This window comes from Pseudophryne corroboree, chromosome 1, assembly GCF_028390025.1.
Source record: "Pseudophryne corroboree isolate aPseCor3 chromosome 1, aPseCor3.hap2, whole genome shotgun sequence".
NCBI classification, from domain to species: domain Eukaryota; kingdom Metazoa; phylum Chordata; class Amphibia; order Anura; family Myobatrachidae; genus Pseudophryne; species Pseudophryne corroboree.
In genome coordinates this window covers 176,403,082-176,420,910 of record NC_086444.1, presented here as the reverse complement: position 1 = coordinate 176,420,910, position 17,829 = coordinate 176,403,082, and the positions used below count along the sequence as shown (strand labels likewise).

Genomic DNA, 17,829 nt, shown 5'->3' with positions numbered 1-17,829 from the left:
GGTCCCTCTGGAGCTAATGGTGTCCAGTAGCCTAAGAAGCCCAATCCACTCTGCATTTCAGGTGAGTTCGCTTCTTCTCCCCTTAGTCCCTCGATGCAGTGAGCCTGTTGCCAGCAGGTCTCACTGAAAATAAAAAACCTAAAACTAAACTTTTCACTAAGAAGCTCAGGAGAGCCCCTAGTGTGCACCCTTCTCGGCCGGGCACAAAAATCTAACTGAGGCTTGGAGGAGGGTCATAGGGGGAGGAGCCAGTGCACACCAGGTAGTCCTAAAGCTTTTACTTTTGTGCCCAGTCTCCTGCGGAGCCGCTAATCCCCATGGTCCTTACGGAGTTCCCAGCATCCACTAGGACGTCAGAGAAACTATGTTTTGTCTCCCTGTACTGTCCTTTGTACAGCGCTGCGAAACACATGTGGCGCCTTATAAATAAAATGTAATAATAATAATAATAATACCCACAGGCTGCATCCATGAAAACCCCAGCCAGCTCTCCATAACTGGTGAATGCACCATTGTATAGCGGTCTTCTAAAGCTTTTGGTGGCATCTACCTTCCTGGACAGCCTCATGAGACTGAGATGTACAGTATTACATCATTTTTTAGGTGTATTTAACTAATAGAGTTTGCGCATGGTATTATACTCACATTCCATGACCTGGACTTCTGGGGTGTCCCCACTCTTAAAGTGGAATAGAATCTCATATCTTCCAACACTGGGGGCCTCAGTAATGGGACAGACTGCGTAGCAAAGGCACACTGGGAACGTTTAAAAAAAAAAACCTTTCCCATTTTGTTATTTAATATCTTACAGTATGTGGAGACATCTGCCTCCACGGTGTGTGAGAGTGAAACATCTCCCAACCCTACCACACGAATCAGGGTTAATGTTCTGATCGCTTGACATTCCTCACAAAATAAGACAATACCACCAAACACTGGAAAGTTGGGAGATATAGAGCCTGAAGATAATCAAATCAACAGAATGTGAACAGCAGTGCAGAGTATTTACTGAGATGAGTGTGCTGAGTTTGTATGAGGCATTGATCTATCCTTTCCATTTTATTAGATTAGCACGCACAAGGCTTTATGTGACAGGGATAGTATTATGAAGTGAGTAGGGGAAGATACAGACATCCAAATTATATTTAATAGTATTTGGGCAAAACTAGTGTTCTACCATAACATACTGTACCTGGACCACACTATAATAAAAATATAGATAGATGTGACATTTACAAAATGTACAACAAAATATTAATCTAGCCCTTTTTTTGCTACTAGAACCATCCAGAAAGGCAAGAACAATTAAAAACTTTACAGCACAGTCAGTTCCCAATTCTTCTTAAGTCTCCATACAAATGTAATGACCATGTACCATTTGTAACAGTAGTTTACTGGGCTCCTTGAAAGCTAATTGCTTGGCAAAAGTCTCACATACTGTGGAGTATAAGATAGATACAAACATTAATGACACTTGCAGATGCTCTTGTCAAAGCTGAGAACTAATTTCATAAACTTTAAATCTGTAATTATTGGTTAATGAAGCAGGCAATAAGAATATATCTAACTGAATACAAAAAGAAAAATACAGTACAGTACAACCCTCAGTTACATTTTAAAATGACTGAGTGTAAAATCCACAAAAGTGTAAAATGAGGGGGAAAAAACTAAAAATAGTAAAAAACAAAACAACAAAAAAAAACCCACAAAAGTCAATTTGCAACTGACTACACTGGAATATTTTGTTAAACTACTTTTGTCTGCAGTACTGTATACAGATGTTCTACACTGAGTGATAATAAAAATTACATCTGTGCAGTTGGATATAAAATCCATAAAAGTGTAAAATGAGGGAAAAAACTAAAAATAGTAAAAAAAAAAAAAAAGGGAAGACGATAAAAGTCCATTTGCAACTAACTACACTGGAATATCTTATTAAACTGCTTTTTTGTGCAGTACTGTATACAGACGTTCTACACTGAGTGACAATAAAAATTACATCTGTGCAGTTTATAACTTTATAGGAAAATATAAAACTTTAGAATTTATAGTGTAAAATGCAGTAAAGTCAGGGAAGTAGGCTCATTAAAATGTTTAAGGGAATAAGGCGACAAAGTATACATTTTGGGAAAATGTAAACTCAGGATATGTAAAATAAGCAGTGTTCTCACCACGGCACTCCACCCGCCTTTCATTACATGCCACCCAACACTATCCTGCTCCAGGGGGTGTGCGCTTACATTACTATGATAGGGACAGTAACAGAGATCCCTCCAATCAGAGATCCTACTGCCTTCTATAAAAGCCAATGCACGGTTTGGATGATAAGAACATTGCAGAGAGAGGGTAGATGGAGAGTGCAGACGTGCCTAGTGTCTCAGCGGGCATTGCTGGACACAATTATATCTGTGCCCAACCAACAAGTGGGTAACATCTGAAGATCATTAAAAATTATTTCATTATTAATTTTAAATTGTTCTCAAGTTCAATTCAGTGTAGGGATTTCAAAACTTCTTACTGCCATTCTACTGATAAACTATTCTTTCTGAGGAGAACACTGATAGTAATAATAATAATAATAATAATAAATCAGTTTATTTAAACACTGATAGTGTTTTTATTCTATAAAATAATAATAATTTTTTTTTTTATTTAAACATAAAACATATCCCAGATGGCATTACAATAAAAAAGCAATACTTTTAGATTTCTGATATATGTGGGTATATTGGCCCTCATTCCGAGTTGATCGGTCGCAATGCGAATTTAGCAGAGTTACACACGCTAAGCCGCCGCCTACTGGGAGTGAATCTTAGCTTCTTAAAATTGCGACCGATGTATTCGCAATATTGCGATTACTAACTACTTAGCAGTTTCTGAGTAACTTCAACCTTACTCTGCCTGTGCGATCAGTTCAGTGCTTGTCGTTCCTGGTTGACGTCACAAACACACCCAGCGTTCGCCCAGGCACTCCCACCGTTTCTCCGGCCACTCCTGCGTTTTTTCCGGAAACGGTAGCGTTTTCAGCCACACGCCCCTGAAACGCCGTGTTTCCGCCCAGTAACACCCATTTCCTGTCAATCACATTACGTTCGCCGGAGCGATGAAAAAGCCGTGAGTAAAATGACTTTCTACATAGCAAAGTTACTTGGCGCAGTCGCAGTGCGAACATTGCGCATGCGTACTAAGCGGATTTTCATTGCGATGCGATGAAAAATACCGAGCGAACAACTCGGAATGAGGGCCATTGTTTGATTTTGGTAGATTTAGGGGTTTTGGTGTATTTGTATTCAATTTTCATTTTATTTTGCAATTTGAAATTAATAAAGGCAAAATCTAATGTAAAATTGAATACAAAACGGAATCACATTCAAAATCGAATATGGAAAAACATTGGAACTTTTATATAGATAAATATAGAATCCCCCGATTTACTAACATTCCATTTAAAAATCGAACACAAATCAAACACAAAATCGTCATAGAAATCCCCAAAATAATATACTAATAGCAGATAAGTGATTTTAGCTTCTTGACAACATTCTTTTACCTTAACCTTCATTATAATGCCTGTAAAAGTAAAGGTGACGGAAGCTATGCCGATGGGCGATTATTGGTAAATTGCGCATACATATGCTTAACACTGCACATGCACTAAAGTCTAATAGCGATGCTGCACACAGTTTAACTTTACGCAGCGTGACTGACATTCAAGCACCATTTGTGGACGTTGACGGGGGAAGAGTAGCAAAAATGCAGAAGTGCCACAGCTGTGTTTGGGGCGTGTCGCTGGGTGCGTTTGCGAATCTATACTCAAGTGAGGTGTCTCCGGCGTTTCAGTTCAGGCTGCCATGCTGCGTGGCTGTTGATTTAATCGAGTTGATGATTATCTAAGGAAGTGCGTGCGCTAGGAATGTGTATGCAGTTGCTGTGCCTTTGAGATTTCTCCGCTGGGCGTCTCTGTGCATTTCAGGGTTGGTGGCTTTTTAAATAATTTGGACATCCTCAATGTGCCCATTCGCAGCAACAATCGCCATAACATCCATCAATGAAACGCTGTTTGTGATGGGTACAGATTACATGATTTTAGATGTTTTTATCAATTATAAAATAAATCAAGAAACATTTGAGGATCTGTGCACATCTCTAATAAAAAGGGACACAAACGTCTGGTTCACTGTGGCTCTAGGAATTATGGGCCTTATTCAGAGATGACACAGTGCAGCTCCTGCGTCTTTGGATTCCCAGCCCCCAAACAGTGACAGGTTGTTGCTTAAGGGCACTGTGTGCGATGATGCAGGACCTGTTCTGTACATGCACAGAATGGGACCTGTGCATGTGCAGGCTCCCCATCATCGAAGATGTATGGAAACCATTGCAGGTGTCCCACCATCAGAGATGTATGGAAACCATCGCTGGTGCCACACCATCAGAGATGTATGGAAACAAGGTCGGACTGGCCCACAGGGGTACCAGGGAAACCACCGGTAGGCCCCACTCCTTCCTCTAGGGCTCAGGTTCCAGACTGTGCACTTGTATTATACATGGTAGATATGTTGCATTACACTGCACTAGACTATCGTGTATTTCAAGCTTCTGTGGAGGCTGGCCACACCCTTAAGTATGGGCCCCTATCACTGCATTCCCCCGGTGGGCCTTCATGCCCCAGTCCGACACTGTATGGAAACCATCGCAGGTGCCCCACCATCAGAGATGTATCACCATCAGAAATGTATGGAAACCATCGCAAGTGCCACACCATCAGAGATGTATCACAATCAGAGATGTATGCAAACCACCGCAGGTGCCACACCATCAGAGATGTATCACCACCAGAGATGTATGGAAACCATTGCAGGTGCCCCACCATCAGAGATGTATCACCATCAGAGATGTATGGAAACCATCGCAGGTGCCATACCATCAGAGATGTATCACCATCAGAGATGTATGGAAACCATCGCAGGTGCCCCACCATCAGAGATGTATCACCATCAGAGATGTATGGAAACCACCGCAGGTGCAACACCATCAGAGATGTATCACCATCAGAGATGTATGGAAACCATTGCAGGTGCCCCACCATCAGAGATGTATCACCATCAGAGATGTATGGAAACCATCGTAGGTGCCACACCATCAAAGATGTATCACCATCAGAGATGTATGGAAACCATCGCAGGTGCCACACCATCAGAGATGTATCACCATCAGAGATGTATGGAAACCATCGCAGGTGCCTCACCATCAGAGATGTATGGAAACCATCGCAGGTGCCACACCATCAGAGATGTATCACTATCAGAGATGTATTAAAACCATTGCAGGTGCCCCACCATCAGAGATGTATCACCATCAGAGATGTATGAAAACCATCGCAGGTGCCACACCATCAGAGATGTATCACCATCAGAGATGTATGGAAACCATCGCAGGTGCCCCACCGTCAGAGATGTATCACCATCAGAGATGTATGGAAACCACCGCAGGTGCAACACCATCAGAGATGTATCACCACCAGAGATGTATGGAAACCATTGCAGGTGCCCCACCATCAGAGATGTATCACCATCAGAGATGTATGGAAACCATCGCAGGTGCCACACCATCAAAGATGTATCACCATCAGAGATGTATGGAAACCATCGCAGGTGCCACACCATCAGAGATGTATCACCATCAGAGATGTATGGAAACCATCGCAGGTGCCTCACCATCAAGATGTATGGAAACCATCGCAGGTGCCACACCATCAGAGATGTATCACTATCAGAGATGTATGTAAACCATCGCAGGTGCCTCACCATCAGAGATGTATGGAAACCATCGCAGGTGCCACACCATCAGAGATGTATCACCATCAGAGATGTATGGAAACCATCGCAGGTGCCTCACCATCAGAGATGTATGGAAACCATCGCAGGTGCCTCACCATCAGAGATGTATGGAAACCATCGCAGGTGCCCCACCATCAGAGATGTATGGAAACCATCGCAGGTGCCACACCATCAGAGATGTATCACCATCAGAGATGTACGCAAACCAGAATTAGAGGTTTTCTTGCATGTGGTTTTGTATAACAAGAATACATAAGGAAGTATTATTCTATTTTATTAGATTTTATAGGTGATTTTGTTTGATTTTGAAATAGACATATCTATCTATTTAAACAAGAAACCACTTGTCAAAATCGAGACACATTTAATTTGACACAAAATCGAACATCAGTAAATATACCCCATGGTATTTGCAAACAGTGAAAAGACCTATCTCATTATCTACCCATTCCTATCTATCAATATAATTGTTGGTGTTAGCCCAAGGCAGAAAAAAGATGGTGAAGCCAATTTATAATTTCTCTGACGTCCTAATGGATGCTGGGAACTCCGTAAGGACCATGGGGATAGCGGCTCCGCAGGAGACTGGGCACAACTAAAGAAAGCTTTAGGACTACCTGGTGTGCACTGGCTCCTCCCCCTATGACCCTCCTCCAGACCTCAGTTAGAATCTTGTGCCCGGCTGAGCTGGATGCACACTAGGGGCTCTCCTGAGCTCCTAGAAAAGAAAGTATATTTTAGGTTTTTTATTTTCAGTGAGATCTGCTGGCAACAGACTCACTGCTACGAGGGACTAAGGGGAGAAGAAGCGAACCTACCTGACTGGAGATAGTTCGGGCTTCTTAGGCTACTGGACACCATTAGCTCCAGAGGGATCGAACACAGGACCCGACCTCGATCGTTCGGTCCCGGAGCCGCGCCGCCGTCCCCCTTACAGAGCCAGAAGCACGAAGATGGTCCTGAAAATCGGCGGCAGAAGACTTCGGTCTTCAACAAGGTAGCGCACAGCACTGCAGCTGTGCGCCATTGCTCCTCATGCACACCTCACACTCCGGTCACTGATGGGTGCAGGGCGCTGGGGGGGGGGCGCCCTGAGCAGCAATATTAACACCTTGGCTGGCAAATTAATCACAATATATAGTCCTAGAGGCTATATATGTGAAAAATACCCCTGCCAGAGATCCATAAAAAGCGGGAGAAAGTCCGACGAAAAAGGGGCGGGGCTATCTCCCTCAGCACACTGGCGCCATTTTCTCTTCACAGTGCAGCTGGAAGACAGCTCCCCAGGCTCTCCCCTGTAGTTTTCAAGCTCAAAGGGTTAAAAAGAGAGGGGGGGGCACTAAATTTAGGCGCAAATCTGTGTATTATAGCAGCTATAAGGGAAAAATCACTGTGGGTAGTGTAAATCCCTGCATTATATAGCGCTCTGGTGTGTGCTGGCATACTCTCTCTCTGTCTCCCCAAAGGACTTTGTGGGGTCCTGTCCTCAGTCAGAGCATTCCCTGTGTGTGTGCGGTGTGTCGGTACGGCTGTGTCGACATGGTTGATGAGGAGGCTTATGTGGAGGCGGAGCAGATGCCGATAAATGTGATGTCGCCCCCTGTGGGGCCGACACCAGAGTGGATGGATAGGTGGAAGGTATTAACCGACAGTGTCAACTCCTTACATAAAAGGCTGGATGACGTAACAGCTGTGGGACAGCCGGCTTCTAAGCCCGCGCCTGCCCAGGCGTCTCAAAGGCCATCAGGGGCTCAAAAACGCCCGCTACCTTAGATGGCAGACACAGATGTCGACACGGAGTCTGACTCCAGTGTCGACGAGGTTGAGACATATACACAATCCACTAGGAACATCCGTTGCATGATCTCGGCAATGAAAAATGTGTTACACATTTCTGACATTAATCCAGGTACCACAAAAAAGGCGTTTTATGTTTGGGGAGAAAAAGCAGACAGTGTTTTGTTCCCCCATCAGATGAGTGAATGAAGTGTGTGAAGAAGCGTGGGTTCCCCCGATAAGAAACTGGTAATTTCTAAAAAGTTACTGATGGCGTACCTTTTCCCGCCAGAGGATAGGTCACGTTGGGAGATATCCCCTAGGGTGGATAAGGCGCTCACACGTTTGTCAAAAAAGGTGGCACTGCCGTCTTAGAATACGGCCACTTTGAAGGAACCTGCTGATAAAAAGCAGGAGGCTATCCTGAAGTCTGTATATACACACTCAGGTACTTTACGGAGACCTACAATTGCCTCAGCATGGATAGTGCTGCTGCAGCGTGGTCTAGGGATACTATTTGCTAACCATAGACCATATTCAAGATGTTGTCTTATATATGAGGGATGCACAGAGGGATATTTGCCGGCTGGCATCCAGAATTATTGCAATGTCCATTCTGCCAGGAGGGTATTAGGGACCCGGCAGTGGACAGGCGATGCTGACTTTAGAAGGCACATGAAGATTCTGCCTTATAAGGGTGAGGTATTGTTTGGGGATGGTCTCTGGGACCTCGTATCCACAGCAACAGCTGGGAAGGAAAAAATGTACCTCAAGTTTTCCTCACAGCCTAAGAAAGCACCGTATTATAAGGTACAGTCCTTTCGGCTTCAGAACAGCAAGCGGGTTAAAAGCGCTTCCTTTCTGCACAGAGACAAGGGAAGAGGGAAAATGCTGCACCAGACAGCCAGTTCCCAGGATCAAAAATCTTTCCCCGCTTCCTCTGAGTCCACCGCATGACGCTGGGGCTCCACAGGTGGAGCCAGGTGCGGTGGGGGTGTGTCTCGGGAACTTCAGCGACCAGTGGGCTCGCTCACAGGTGGATCCCTGGGTTCTGCAAGTAGTATCACAGGGATACAAGCTGGAGTTTCGGGGCGACACCCCCTCGCCGTTACCTCAAATCAGCCTTGCTTGCTGCCCTCGTGGAGAGGTAGTACTGGCGGCAATTCACAAGCTGTACTTCAAGCAGGTGATAATCACGGTACCCCTCCTTCAACAAGGCCGGGGTTACTATTCCACAATGTTGTGGTACCGAAACCAGACGGTTCGGTGAGACCCATTCTAAAATTGAAATCCTTGAACACTTATATACGAATTGCAAGCCTGGATGAAGGGGATTACATGGTATCACTGGACATCAAGGATGCTTACCTGCATGTCCCCATTTACCCTCCTCACCAGGAGTACCTCAAAATTGTGGTACAGGACTGTCATTACCAATTCCAGACGTTGCCGTTGGTCTGTCCCCGGCACCGAGGGTATTTACCAAGGTAATGGCCGAAATTATGTTACTCCTTCAAAAAAAAAAGGGAGTTATACTTATCCCGTACTTGGACGATCTCCTTATAAAGGCGAGGTCCAGGGAGTAGTTGTTCGTCGGAGTAGCACTATCTCGGGAAGTGCTACAACAGCACGGCTGGATTCTGAATAGTCCAAAGTCGCAGCTGGTTCCTACGACGCGTCTACTGTTCCTGGGTATGGTTCTGGACACAGAACAGGAAAAAGGGTTTCTCCCGGTGGAGAAGGCCAAGGAGTTGTCATCTCTAGTCAGAGACCTCCTAATACAAATACAGGTGTCGGTGCATCAATGCACGCGAGTCCTGGGAAAGATGGTAACTTCTTACGAAGAAATTCCATTGGGTAGGTTCCATGCAAGGATCTTCCAGTGGGATCTGTTGGACAAGTGGTCCGGGTCGCATCTTCAGATGCATCGGCTGATAACCCTGTCTCCATGGGCCAGGGTGTCGCTGTTGTGGTGGCTGCAGAGTGCTCATCTTCTAGAGGGCCGCAGATTCGGCATACAGGACTGGGTCCTGGTGACCACAGATGCCAGCCTTCGAGGCTGGGGGGGCAGTCACACAGGGAAGAAACTTCCAAGGACTATGGTCAAGTCAGGAGACTTCCCTACACATAAATATTCTGGGACTAAGGGCCATTCACAATGCCCTAAGTCAGGCTAGACTCCTGCTTCAACACCAGCCGGTGCTGATCCAGTCAGACAACATCATGGCGGTCGCCCATGTAAACCAGCAGGGCGGCACAAGAAGCAGGATGGTGATGGCAGAAGCCACAAGGATTTTCCGATGGGCGGAAAATCATGTATTAGCACTGTCAGCAGTGTTCATTCCCGGAGTGGACAACTGGGAAGCAGACTTTCTCAGCAAGCACGACCTCCACCCATGAGAGTGGGGACTTCATCCAGAAGTCTTCAAAATGATTGTACACCATTGGGAAAGGCCACAGGTGGACATGATGGCGTCCCGCCTCAACAAAAAGCTAAAAAGATATTGCGCCAGGTCAAGGGACCTTCAAGCGATAGCTGTAGACGCTCTGGTAACACCGTGGGTGTACCAGTCGGTGTATGTGTTCCTTCCTTTGCCTTTCATACCCAGGGTATTGAGAATACTAAGAAGGAGAGGAGTAAGAACTATACTCGTGGTTCCGGATTGGTCAAGAAGAGCTTGGTACCCGGAACTTCAAGAAATGATCTCAGAGGACCCATGGCCTCTGCCGCTCAGACAGGACCTGCTACAGCAGGGGCCCTGCCTGTTCCAAGACTTACCACGGCTGTGTTGGACGGCATGGCGGTTGAACACCGGATCCTAAAGGAAAAGGTATTCCGGAGGAAGTCATTCCTACGCTGATTAAGGCTAGGAAAGATGTGATTGCAAAATATTATCACCACATATGGCAAAAATATGTTGCTTGGTGTGAGGCCAGGAAGGCCCCAACGGAGGAAATTCAACTGGGTCGATTTCTGCACTTCCTACAGTCAGGAGTGACTACGGGCCTAAAATTGGGTTACGTTAAGGTCCAGATTTCGGCTCTGTACATTTTCTTCCAAAAAGAACTGGCTTCACTGCCTGAAGTTCAGACTTTGGTTAAGGGAGTGCTGCATATTCAGCCCCCGTTTGTGCCTCTAGTGGCACCGTGGGATCTCAACGTGGTGTTGGATTTCCTGAAGCCGCATTGGGTTGAGCCACTTAAATCCGTAGAGCTAAAATACCTCACGTGGAAAGTGGTCATGCTGTTTGCCTTGGCGTCGGCCAGGCGTGTATCAGAATTGGCGGTTTTGTCATGCAAAAGCCCTTATCTGATTTTTATATGGATAGGGCGGAATTGAAGACTCGTTCCCAATTCCTTCCTAAGGTGGTATCAGCTTTTCTTGTGAACCAACCTATTGTGGTGCCTGCGGCTACGTGGGACTTGGAGGACTCCCAAGTTACTGGACGTAGTCAGGGCCTGGAAAATATATGTTTCCAGGACGGCTGGAGTCAGGAAAACTGACTCGCTATTTATCCTGTATGCACCCAACACGCTGGGTGCTCCTGCTTCTAAGCAGACTATTGCTCGCTGGATCTGTAGCACGATTCAACTTGCACATTCTGCGGCTGGACTGCCGCACCCTAAATCTGTAAAAGCCCATTCTCGGGGTCTCGGCCTTACAACTTTGCTGAGCAGCTACTTGGTCGGGTTCAAACATTTTTGCAAAAGTATACAAGTTTGATACCCTGGCTGAGGAGGACCTTGAGTTTGCTCATTCGGTGCTGCAGAGTCATCCGCACTCTCCCGCCCGTTTGGGAGCTTTGGTATAATCCCCATGGTCCTTACGGAGTTCCCAGCATCCACTAGGACGTCAGAGAAAATAAGATTTTACTCACCGGTAAATCTATTTCTCGTAGTCCGTAGTGGATGCTGGGCGCCCGTCCCAAGTGCGGATTGTCTTCAATACTTGTATATAGTTATTGTTTAACTAAAGGGTTATTGTTGAGCCATCTGTTGAGAGGCTCAGTTATTATTCATACTGTTAACTGGGTATAGTATCACGAGTTATACGGTGTGATTGGTGTGGCTGGTATGAGTCTTACCCGGGATTCAAAATCCTTCCTTATTGTGTCAGCTCTTCCGGGCACAGTATCCTAACTGAGGTCTGGAGGAGAGTCAGAGGGGGAGGAGCCAGTGCACACCAGGTAGTCCTAAAGCTTTCTTAGTTGTGCCCAGTCTCCTGCGGAGCCGCTATCCCTATGGTCCTTACGGAGTTCCCAGCATCCACTACGGACTACGAGAAATAGATTTACCGGTGAGTAAAATCTTATTTTCTTCTACTATCGTCAACCTGAGATAATAGAAGAAAAGTAAAAAATCAGATGGATAATTTTTTTCACATATGAATTATTGTCAAATATGTTTTATATTTTGTAAAAATACTGACTTTTTTAAAATTTTAATTTCTTTATATAAGGTTTACCAGATCTCGCATATGCACATTCCCTGAAACTGGCCTGGTAAAGAGGTAAGTCAACGCTTATTGCTCCCATCCAGCGCAGTTGAGTAACACATCAACAATACTTTATTAATGGATTATGGCGACAGGAAGTCTTTAGCGGCAATAGAAAAACTTACCTATGGCTTATGTTTAATAAAAAGGCCCTTGTAACTTAGGGGGACGTTTACTTAGCAGTGATAAGAGCGGAGAAGTGAGCCACAGGAGAAGTGCCCATGGCAACCAATCAGCACTGAAGTAACATCTATAATTTACATACTATAAAATTATACAGAGCTGCTGATTGGGTGATGGGGCAACTTCTCCACTGGCTCACTTCTCCGCTCTTATCACTGCTTAGTAAATGTCCCCCTAAGTTGGTTGAAGTTACCAAGGAACACCATTTTAATAACTCATTGGTAAGATAAGGTGTTTTATTGAGCAAGAAACCAAACACATCAAGTTTCATTACAATTCGGAATCAGTTCTGTTTAAGTTCTAGCAATGAGATTTTAATATGATTCCGCTTTCATTTAGTATGACAATTTGTCTAAAAAAAAATAACAAAAGAAGTAGATGTTACTTACAGTCATCATCGTTCATATCTGCTTCTTCAATCAGCGTACATTCTATCAGAGAGAGAACCCCACCTGCCTGAACAAATCAAATCCCATTACATCAATGCAAATAATGTGACTGCTCAGGCTGTGCACTGATAGGACACAAGAACTACATTAGGAGAGCCAATCCGGGGCCAGATATAGAGCACTGAAGTCAAAGGCTACATAAACATTGGTGTTATTGGTGTTACCATGGTGCATTTCTGATGCGTTTCTAATGTAAGTTTAGCACAGATAAAGAAATGTGACATCACTGCACAAAATAAGAGAATAAATGCCTGAATTTATGCAGTATGTTCATTTAACTTGTATAGGACACACATAAACCCAGTTTGGTTTTAATACTTTTTTTTACTTGTCTACAGGCAAATAACAAGGCATTTGCAATGTGTACTTACCTTAGCCTACGGGTGCAGATGCTCTAACCCATTAACCAGTCACAGGCTCTCACAAAGAGCGTCCCATTGCCACCAATTTACCTTTGCCTCCATGTAATTTATAAGAAATATTTCCCCATCTGCTTTAATTAATACTGCTCATAATAAAACATGCCGCCATGCAGAAACACTGCAAATTATTAATTAAACTTCCAGGGCTCAGACATTATCATCATTATCTTAATTAAAATATGTTTGCCAGGTTATCCCAACCACAAGCGCAGTTAATTAAATGAGACGTTTACCAACAGTATTTATCCATTACGTCAATATGTATTTTCTGTGCTACAAGAATACTGAATAACCTGGGCACCCCAAGAACTCCTCAAGTGGAAAAAAGAAAGAAAGAAATAATCTTATCTGTATAATGGGCTGTCCTGAGATTGGTGTGAGCAGTGGCGGCAGGTGAACACCTCCCTCCCTCACCGACTCTCACTGTTGGGACGGACAGGGCCAAAGATGTATCCTGAGACGTGTCCACGTAAAGACAGATAGGCCCTATCTATATTACTGTACATTCTGGTACACACGATTGGCACCATCACATTAGTTTATTATAATAAAAGAAGATTACTTTTCTTACACTCCATTCTTGAGCATATTAAGCTAGTATCTGATTTTTGTTTTCCTATCTGAAAAAAAAACTAAAAGATGTCTGACCCCTAATATACTACACAATCTTGAGGACCAGGCGCGTTTTGCTTTTAATATCCTTGCAGTTTGAAATTTTGTGATAGAAAACAGAGAGAAGTGGCGGATTGCAAAAACTGCCACTTAGTAAATGTACCCCCTTGACTGTGACTGCTGTGGTTTGTTACCACAATGATCACATGACCAGGAAGCATGTCAATTGGCTCCCAGGAGGGGTGTGTAAGAATATGCCGGTAAGCCAAGTGACATGGATGCCAAGTTGTAAGGGTGCCAAACTCTGCTGCCATATAGAAATGTAAAGTAATGCCTGCAATTTATGCAAAGTGGGAGTACTGATTTATGTGTATACAAATATGGCATCATTTTAGCATCTGTCAACATAAGTCATACTTGCTTGCTGTCCTGGCTATATGAAGACCCCTTAATTTCAGGTAACCTCCTGGACTTCTGGCAGATTAGGCCACCCTCCCATATTCATCCCTTACCTCTAAGGAAAAAACCCTGTTTTATTGCCGCATGAACTGAAGGCTCCGGTATGTGGTACAGGAAATATTTCCTGCCAATCAGGATGAACATGCCAATCGCACACACTGAGGCTGTCCCACTGAAATGGGAACAGTTGGGAGGCATGCGTTTACCAGAAAGCAGCTATCTGTGAGTATTAGGCGCAGACTAGGGCAGGTCTTACCTTCAGTAAATGCAGTTTCCCGCCCGAGCTTCTCGTACATATTAAGAAATGTTTTGTGAATAAAAAGCATTGTCTTTCGCCTTCTCTTTTCAGAGACAGTGGCCCCAGGCGGACTTTGCTTAGCTTTCCTCTCTCAACTGAAGGGACCTGGATCAGGGTACCTGGAATAAATGTACACGTCTTTTACACAAACCAAAGGATAGAACTGCCATTCTACTGGGCCTATTATCATCTTCTACTGCCACAAAAACCAATAATGGCCTTTGGCCTGTGCAACAGGAGTCCCCGCTGGTGATAATATCTCTGGGGGTAGCTCTTTCCTGGGATTTGCTTACCCATGAACACTATAGGGAAACATATTTCCACAGGATGTGTTCCGCAAGTCAACAGTCACAGTGTCAGCAGCACAATGTTGACAATTATGATGTCGGCATCTGCAAAACGTCCACAATGTTGATATTGCAAATGTTAACAAGTGAAATGCTGACATTTTAGCGAAATGGCAACATAGGTTAGGGACATACATAGCGCCACAAATGCTGTTTTGCGTCATTAGCTACAACCTGTGACTAAGGACCTTATTCAGCAGCATACGCCGCTTGATGCGATCGCATTCTCCTTGGTCCCACCCTAGTGCGCACGTGCAGGACCTGCATGCGCGGGCCAGGAAGATGCATCTCAGTGATCCAAACGCCTCTGCCTGATTCACAGGCAGAGGTGTTTGCGGGGCAGAACGGGGTGGCAACGTGGCATTGCAGGTGGGCATTGACTCAGCGCTGCAGGGCCGTGTGCCTTCGTAAACGGGGGGCGGGTTAGGGGCAAAGCTGCAACATGAAAAATGGCTGCTCCAAGCCTGTCTTCGCAGCCAGGCTGCAGAGGCAGGGGGCATCCACAATTCAGCAATGCGATCGCAATTGAATTGCGATCGCAGCGCTGCCGGGCATTTGCATGCTGGGTGGCTTTACCCTGTGCTGGACAGCCCCCAGCATGCGATCGCAAGCAGTTGCAGTTTTTATAAAAGAGCAAAACAGCAACTGATACTAAATAAGGTCCTAAAGCCACAACCTGCAACTAAACAGCAAACACCACCAGGTTAGGGTTAGGCCTAGGGTCCGGTTTATCGTAGGTGTACTACTGCGGGAACAGCTGCATTGTCGCTTGTCGACACTGTTAGCATGTCGACGCTACATCAGTGTAGACATGCTCTATGTCAACATGGTCAAGATTCAACACGTTACATGTTGACATTCTCATGTATACATGATGAATAGCTACAATCTAACTGAAGCCAAACCCAGGCTTACAGCAGTACAATCACCGGAGTAATTCTTGTTCTGGTACGGCCGTCTCAGGGGTTGTTAATGTCATTATATCTGGCCAAAAAAGATTTTTAGGTAATTACTGGTACCTGTGTAAACTGTGACTATTTGGAAGGACATCAATATTTATCATGCTTTCTGTAAAATGCGAGTTGTAAAACTGGATGGAAGAGGCGGTCTAGAAACTAATATTATCAAATAGAAAAATCTGGAATCCATACTTTGCACATGGAAACAGCTGCAGGCAGTCCCATCTAGTGAAAACTGTTTGTTATGGAAACACTGGTGAGAAATACATTATAGGTTATATCAATTTCTTACCTTGGCGTACAAAGGTCTGGCTTGTATCTAGTAATATGTCACAGCCCTCCACAATCATTCTTTCAATAGAGAGGTTTTTACGAATGTTCTCTGTGTCGCTGACTTCATCGTGCATCACCCTGTACAGCACAAGAGCAGGCTCATCCATTCAGTCTCACTAGTGATAAGACGTACAGTATATACAGGGTGTGTGCGTGTCTGTGTAATAGCTATGCCTTCAGAAACAGTTGTCATGGGAATCTATACTGATCACAATTCAACACAGATAAAATCATAAACAGTTTTTTAACCCTACAACTTTATTTTTAAATGGACATGCACGTCTTTTCGTGAAGCCAAGGTGGGACGCATGGGGGCTGGGGGGGGGGGGGGGTTGTGTGGAAGCAGCCAAAGTACAGAACATGTGTGTTGATGCTGTTATCTTCCAAAGTGCAGCAAGTGTGGCCACCATTAATTGCTGCTGCTATTTCACTGTAATGCAGCAACGTACAGTACACCCAGCACATGCTCAATGAATAGTCAGCTATAATAAAACAAACCCAAACCGATACATAGGGAACTAGTGGATGCACCGACATATACATTTCTAGTAAACTGACAGGTGCACTTTATACCCAGGCATAACGCTGCTACAGTGACATTAATGCAGCTGTACAACTACACGTTACTATGTAAATATCACCAAGGGGAGTTATTGCATAGTATAATTCACACTTAAAAAAGACATTTCCTTACACTAACAATAATTTATTTTTGTCATTATCTAGGCCTATCTGTCCCCTGACTAACTTCCAGCAGATGGCTCTATTATTACTGCCAAGCTACTAAGGTTACACACAAGCTGTGACAAGTATGTATATCAGATCTTAAAGCCGTACAACACAAGTTCTGGGGATTGTCCAACAGTTAGAATGATCTATCCCATCAGAATGACATCAATCTATAAAGCAAGACCGAAACTAGGATTATTGTCACCCGGGGCACGACGATAATTTGGCGTTCCCCCTCATAACAGCTGGTGACCCTGTATTATCATTACTAATACACATATGGCCTGATTCAGATATGTACACTAGTCCGATGTTCTCGATGGTGATCCGAGGCAGCGTCCATAGACACCTCCTGCTGCATTTGCATTTTGGTGGGCAGAATTACAAAGCCGCTTGTTTGTGACACTGCAATTCCATCCATCTCTTAATCAGGCCCACTGTACATTGTATAAAAGGCTTTCATTGATTATATAAGAGGGACCGGTTACATATCACCATGGCAGAGTGCTCACCTGTTCCTGGGTCCTGTGACGGCTGGCAGACCCCATTCCTACTGCTGGGCATGCTATGTATATACTATACATAATAATACACCCCGAGCACACAAAGAAACGGAGCCGCCTGTCAGTTCAGCAGTGCTGCGAGAGACTGTCCCTGCAGCACTGCCATAGATCACACACAGAACGAAGCCGCCTGTCAGTTCAGCAGTGCTGCGGGAGTCTGTCCCCGCAGTGCTGCCATAGAGCACACATAGAACGGAGCCGCCAGTCAGTTCAGTAGTGCTGTGGGAGTCTGTCCCCGCAGCGATGCCATAGAGCACACATAGGTGGTCATTCCGAGTTGATCGCTAGCTGCATTCGTTCGCTGTGCAGCGATGAGGCAAAAAAACGGCACTTCTGCGCATGCGTCGCAATGCGCACGCGCGACGTA

The 17,829-nt window shown here is 44.8% G+C and overlaps 1 protein-coding gene across 3 annotated transcripts in view; it reads right to left on the bottom strand.

The window, feature by feature from the left end:
• RASGRF2 (Ras protein specific guanine nucleotide releasing factor 2) overlaps positions 1 to 17,829 on the bottom strand; it is a 664,746-nt gene that overhangs the window by 182,895 nt on the left and 464,022 nt on the right. For all 3 annotated transcript variants that reach the window (XM_063963919.1, XM_063963920.1, XM_063963921.1), the window contains exons 9-11: positions 16,130 to 16,248; positions 14,490 to 14,650; positions 12,681 to 12,747 (exon numbers count right to left, since the gene is read on the bottom strand). In XM_063963919.1, coding sequence (XP_063819989.1) covers positions 12,681 to 12,747; positions 14,490 to 14,650; positions 16,130 to 16,248 — 347 coding nt within the window. The remainder of the gene's footprint in view (positions 1 to 12,680; positions 12,748 to 14,489; positions 14,651 to 16,129; positions 16,249 to 17,829) is intronic.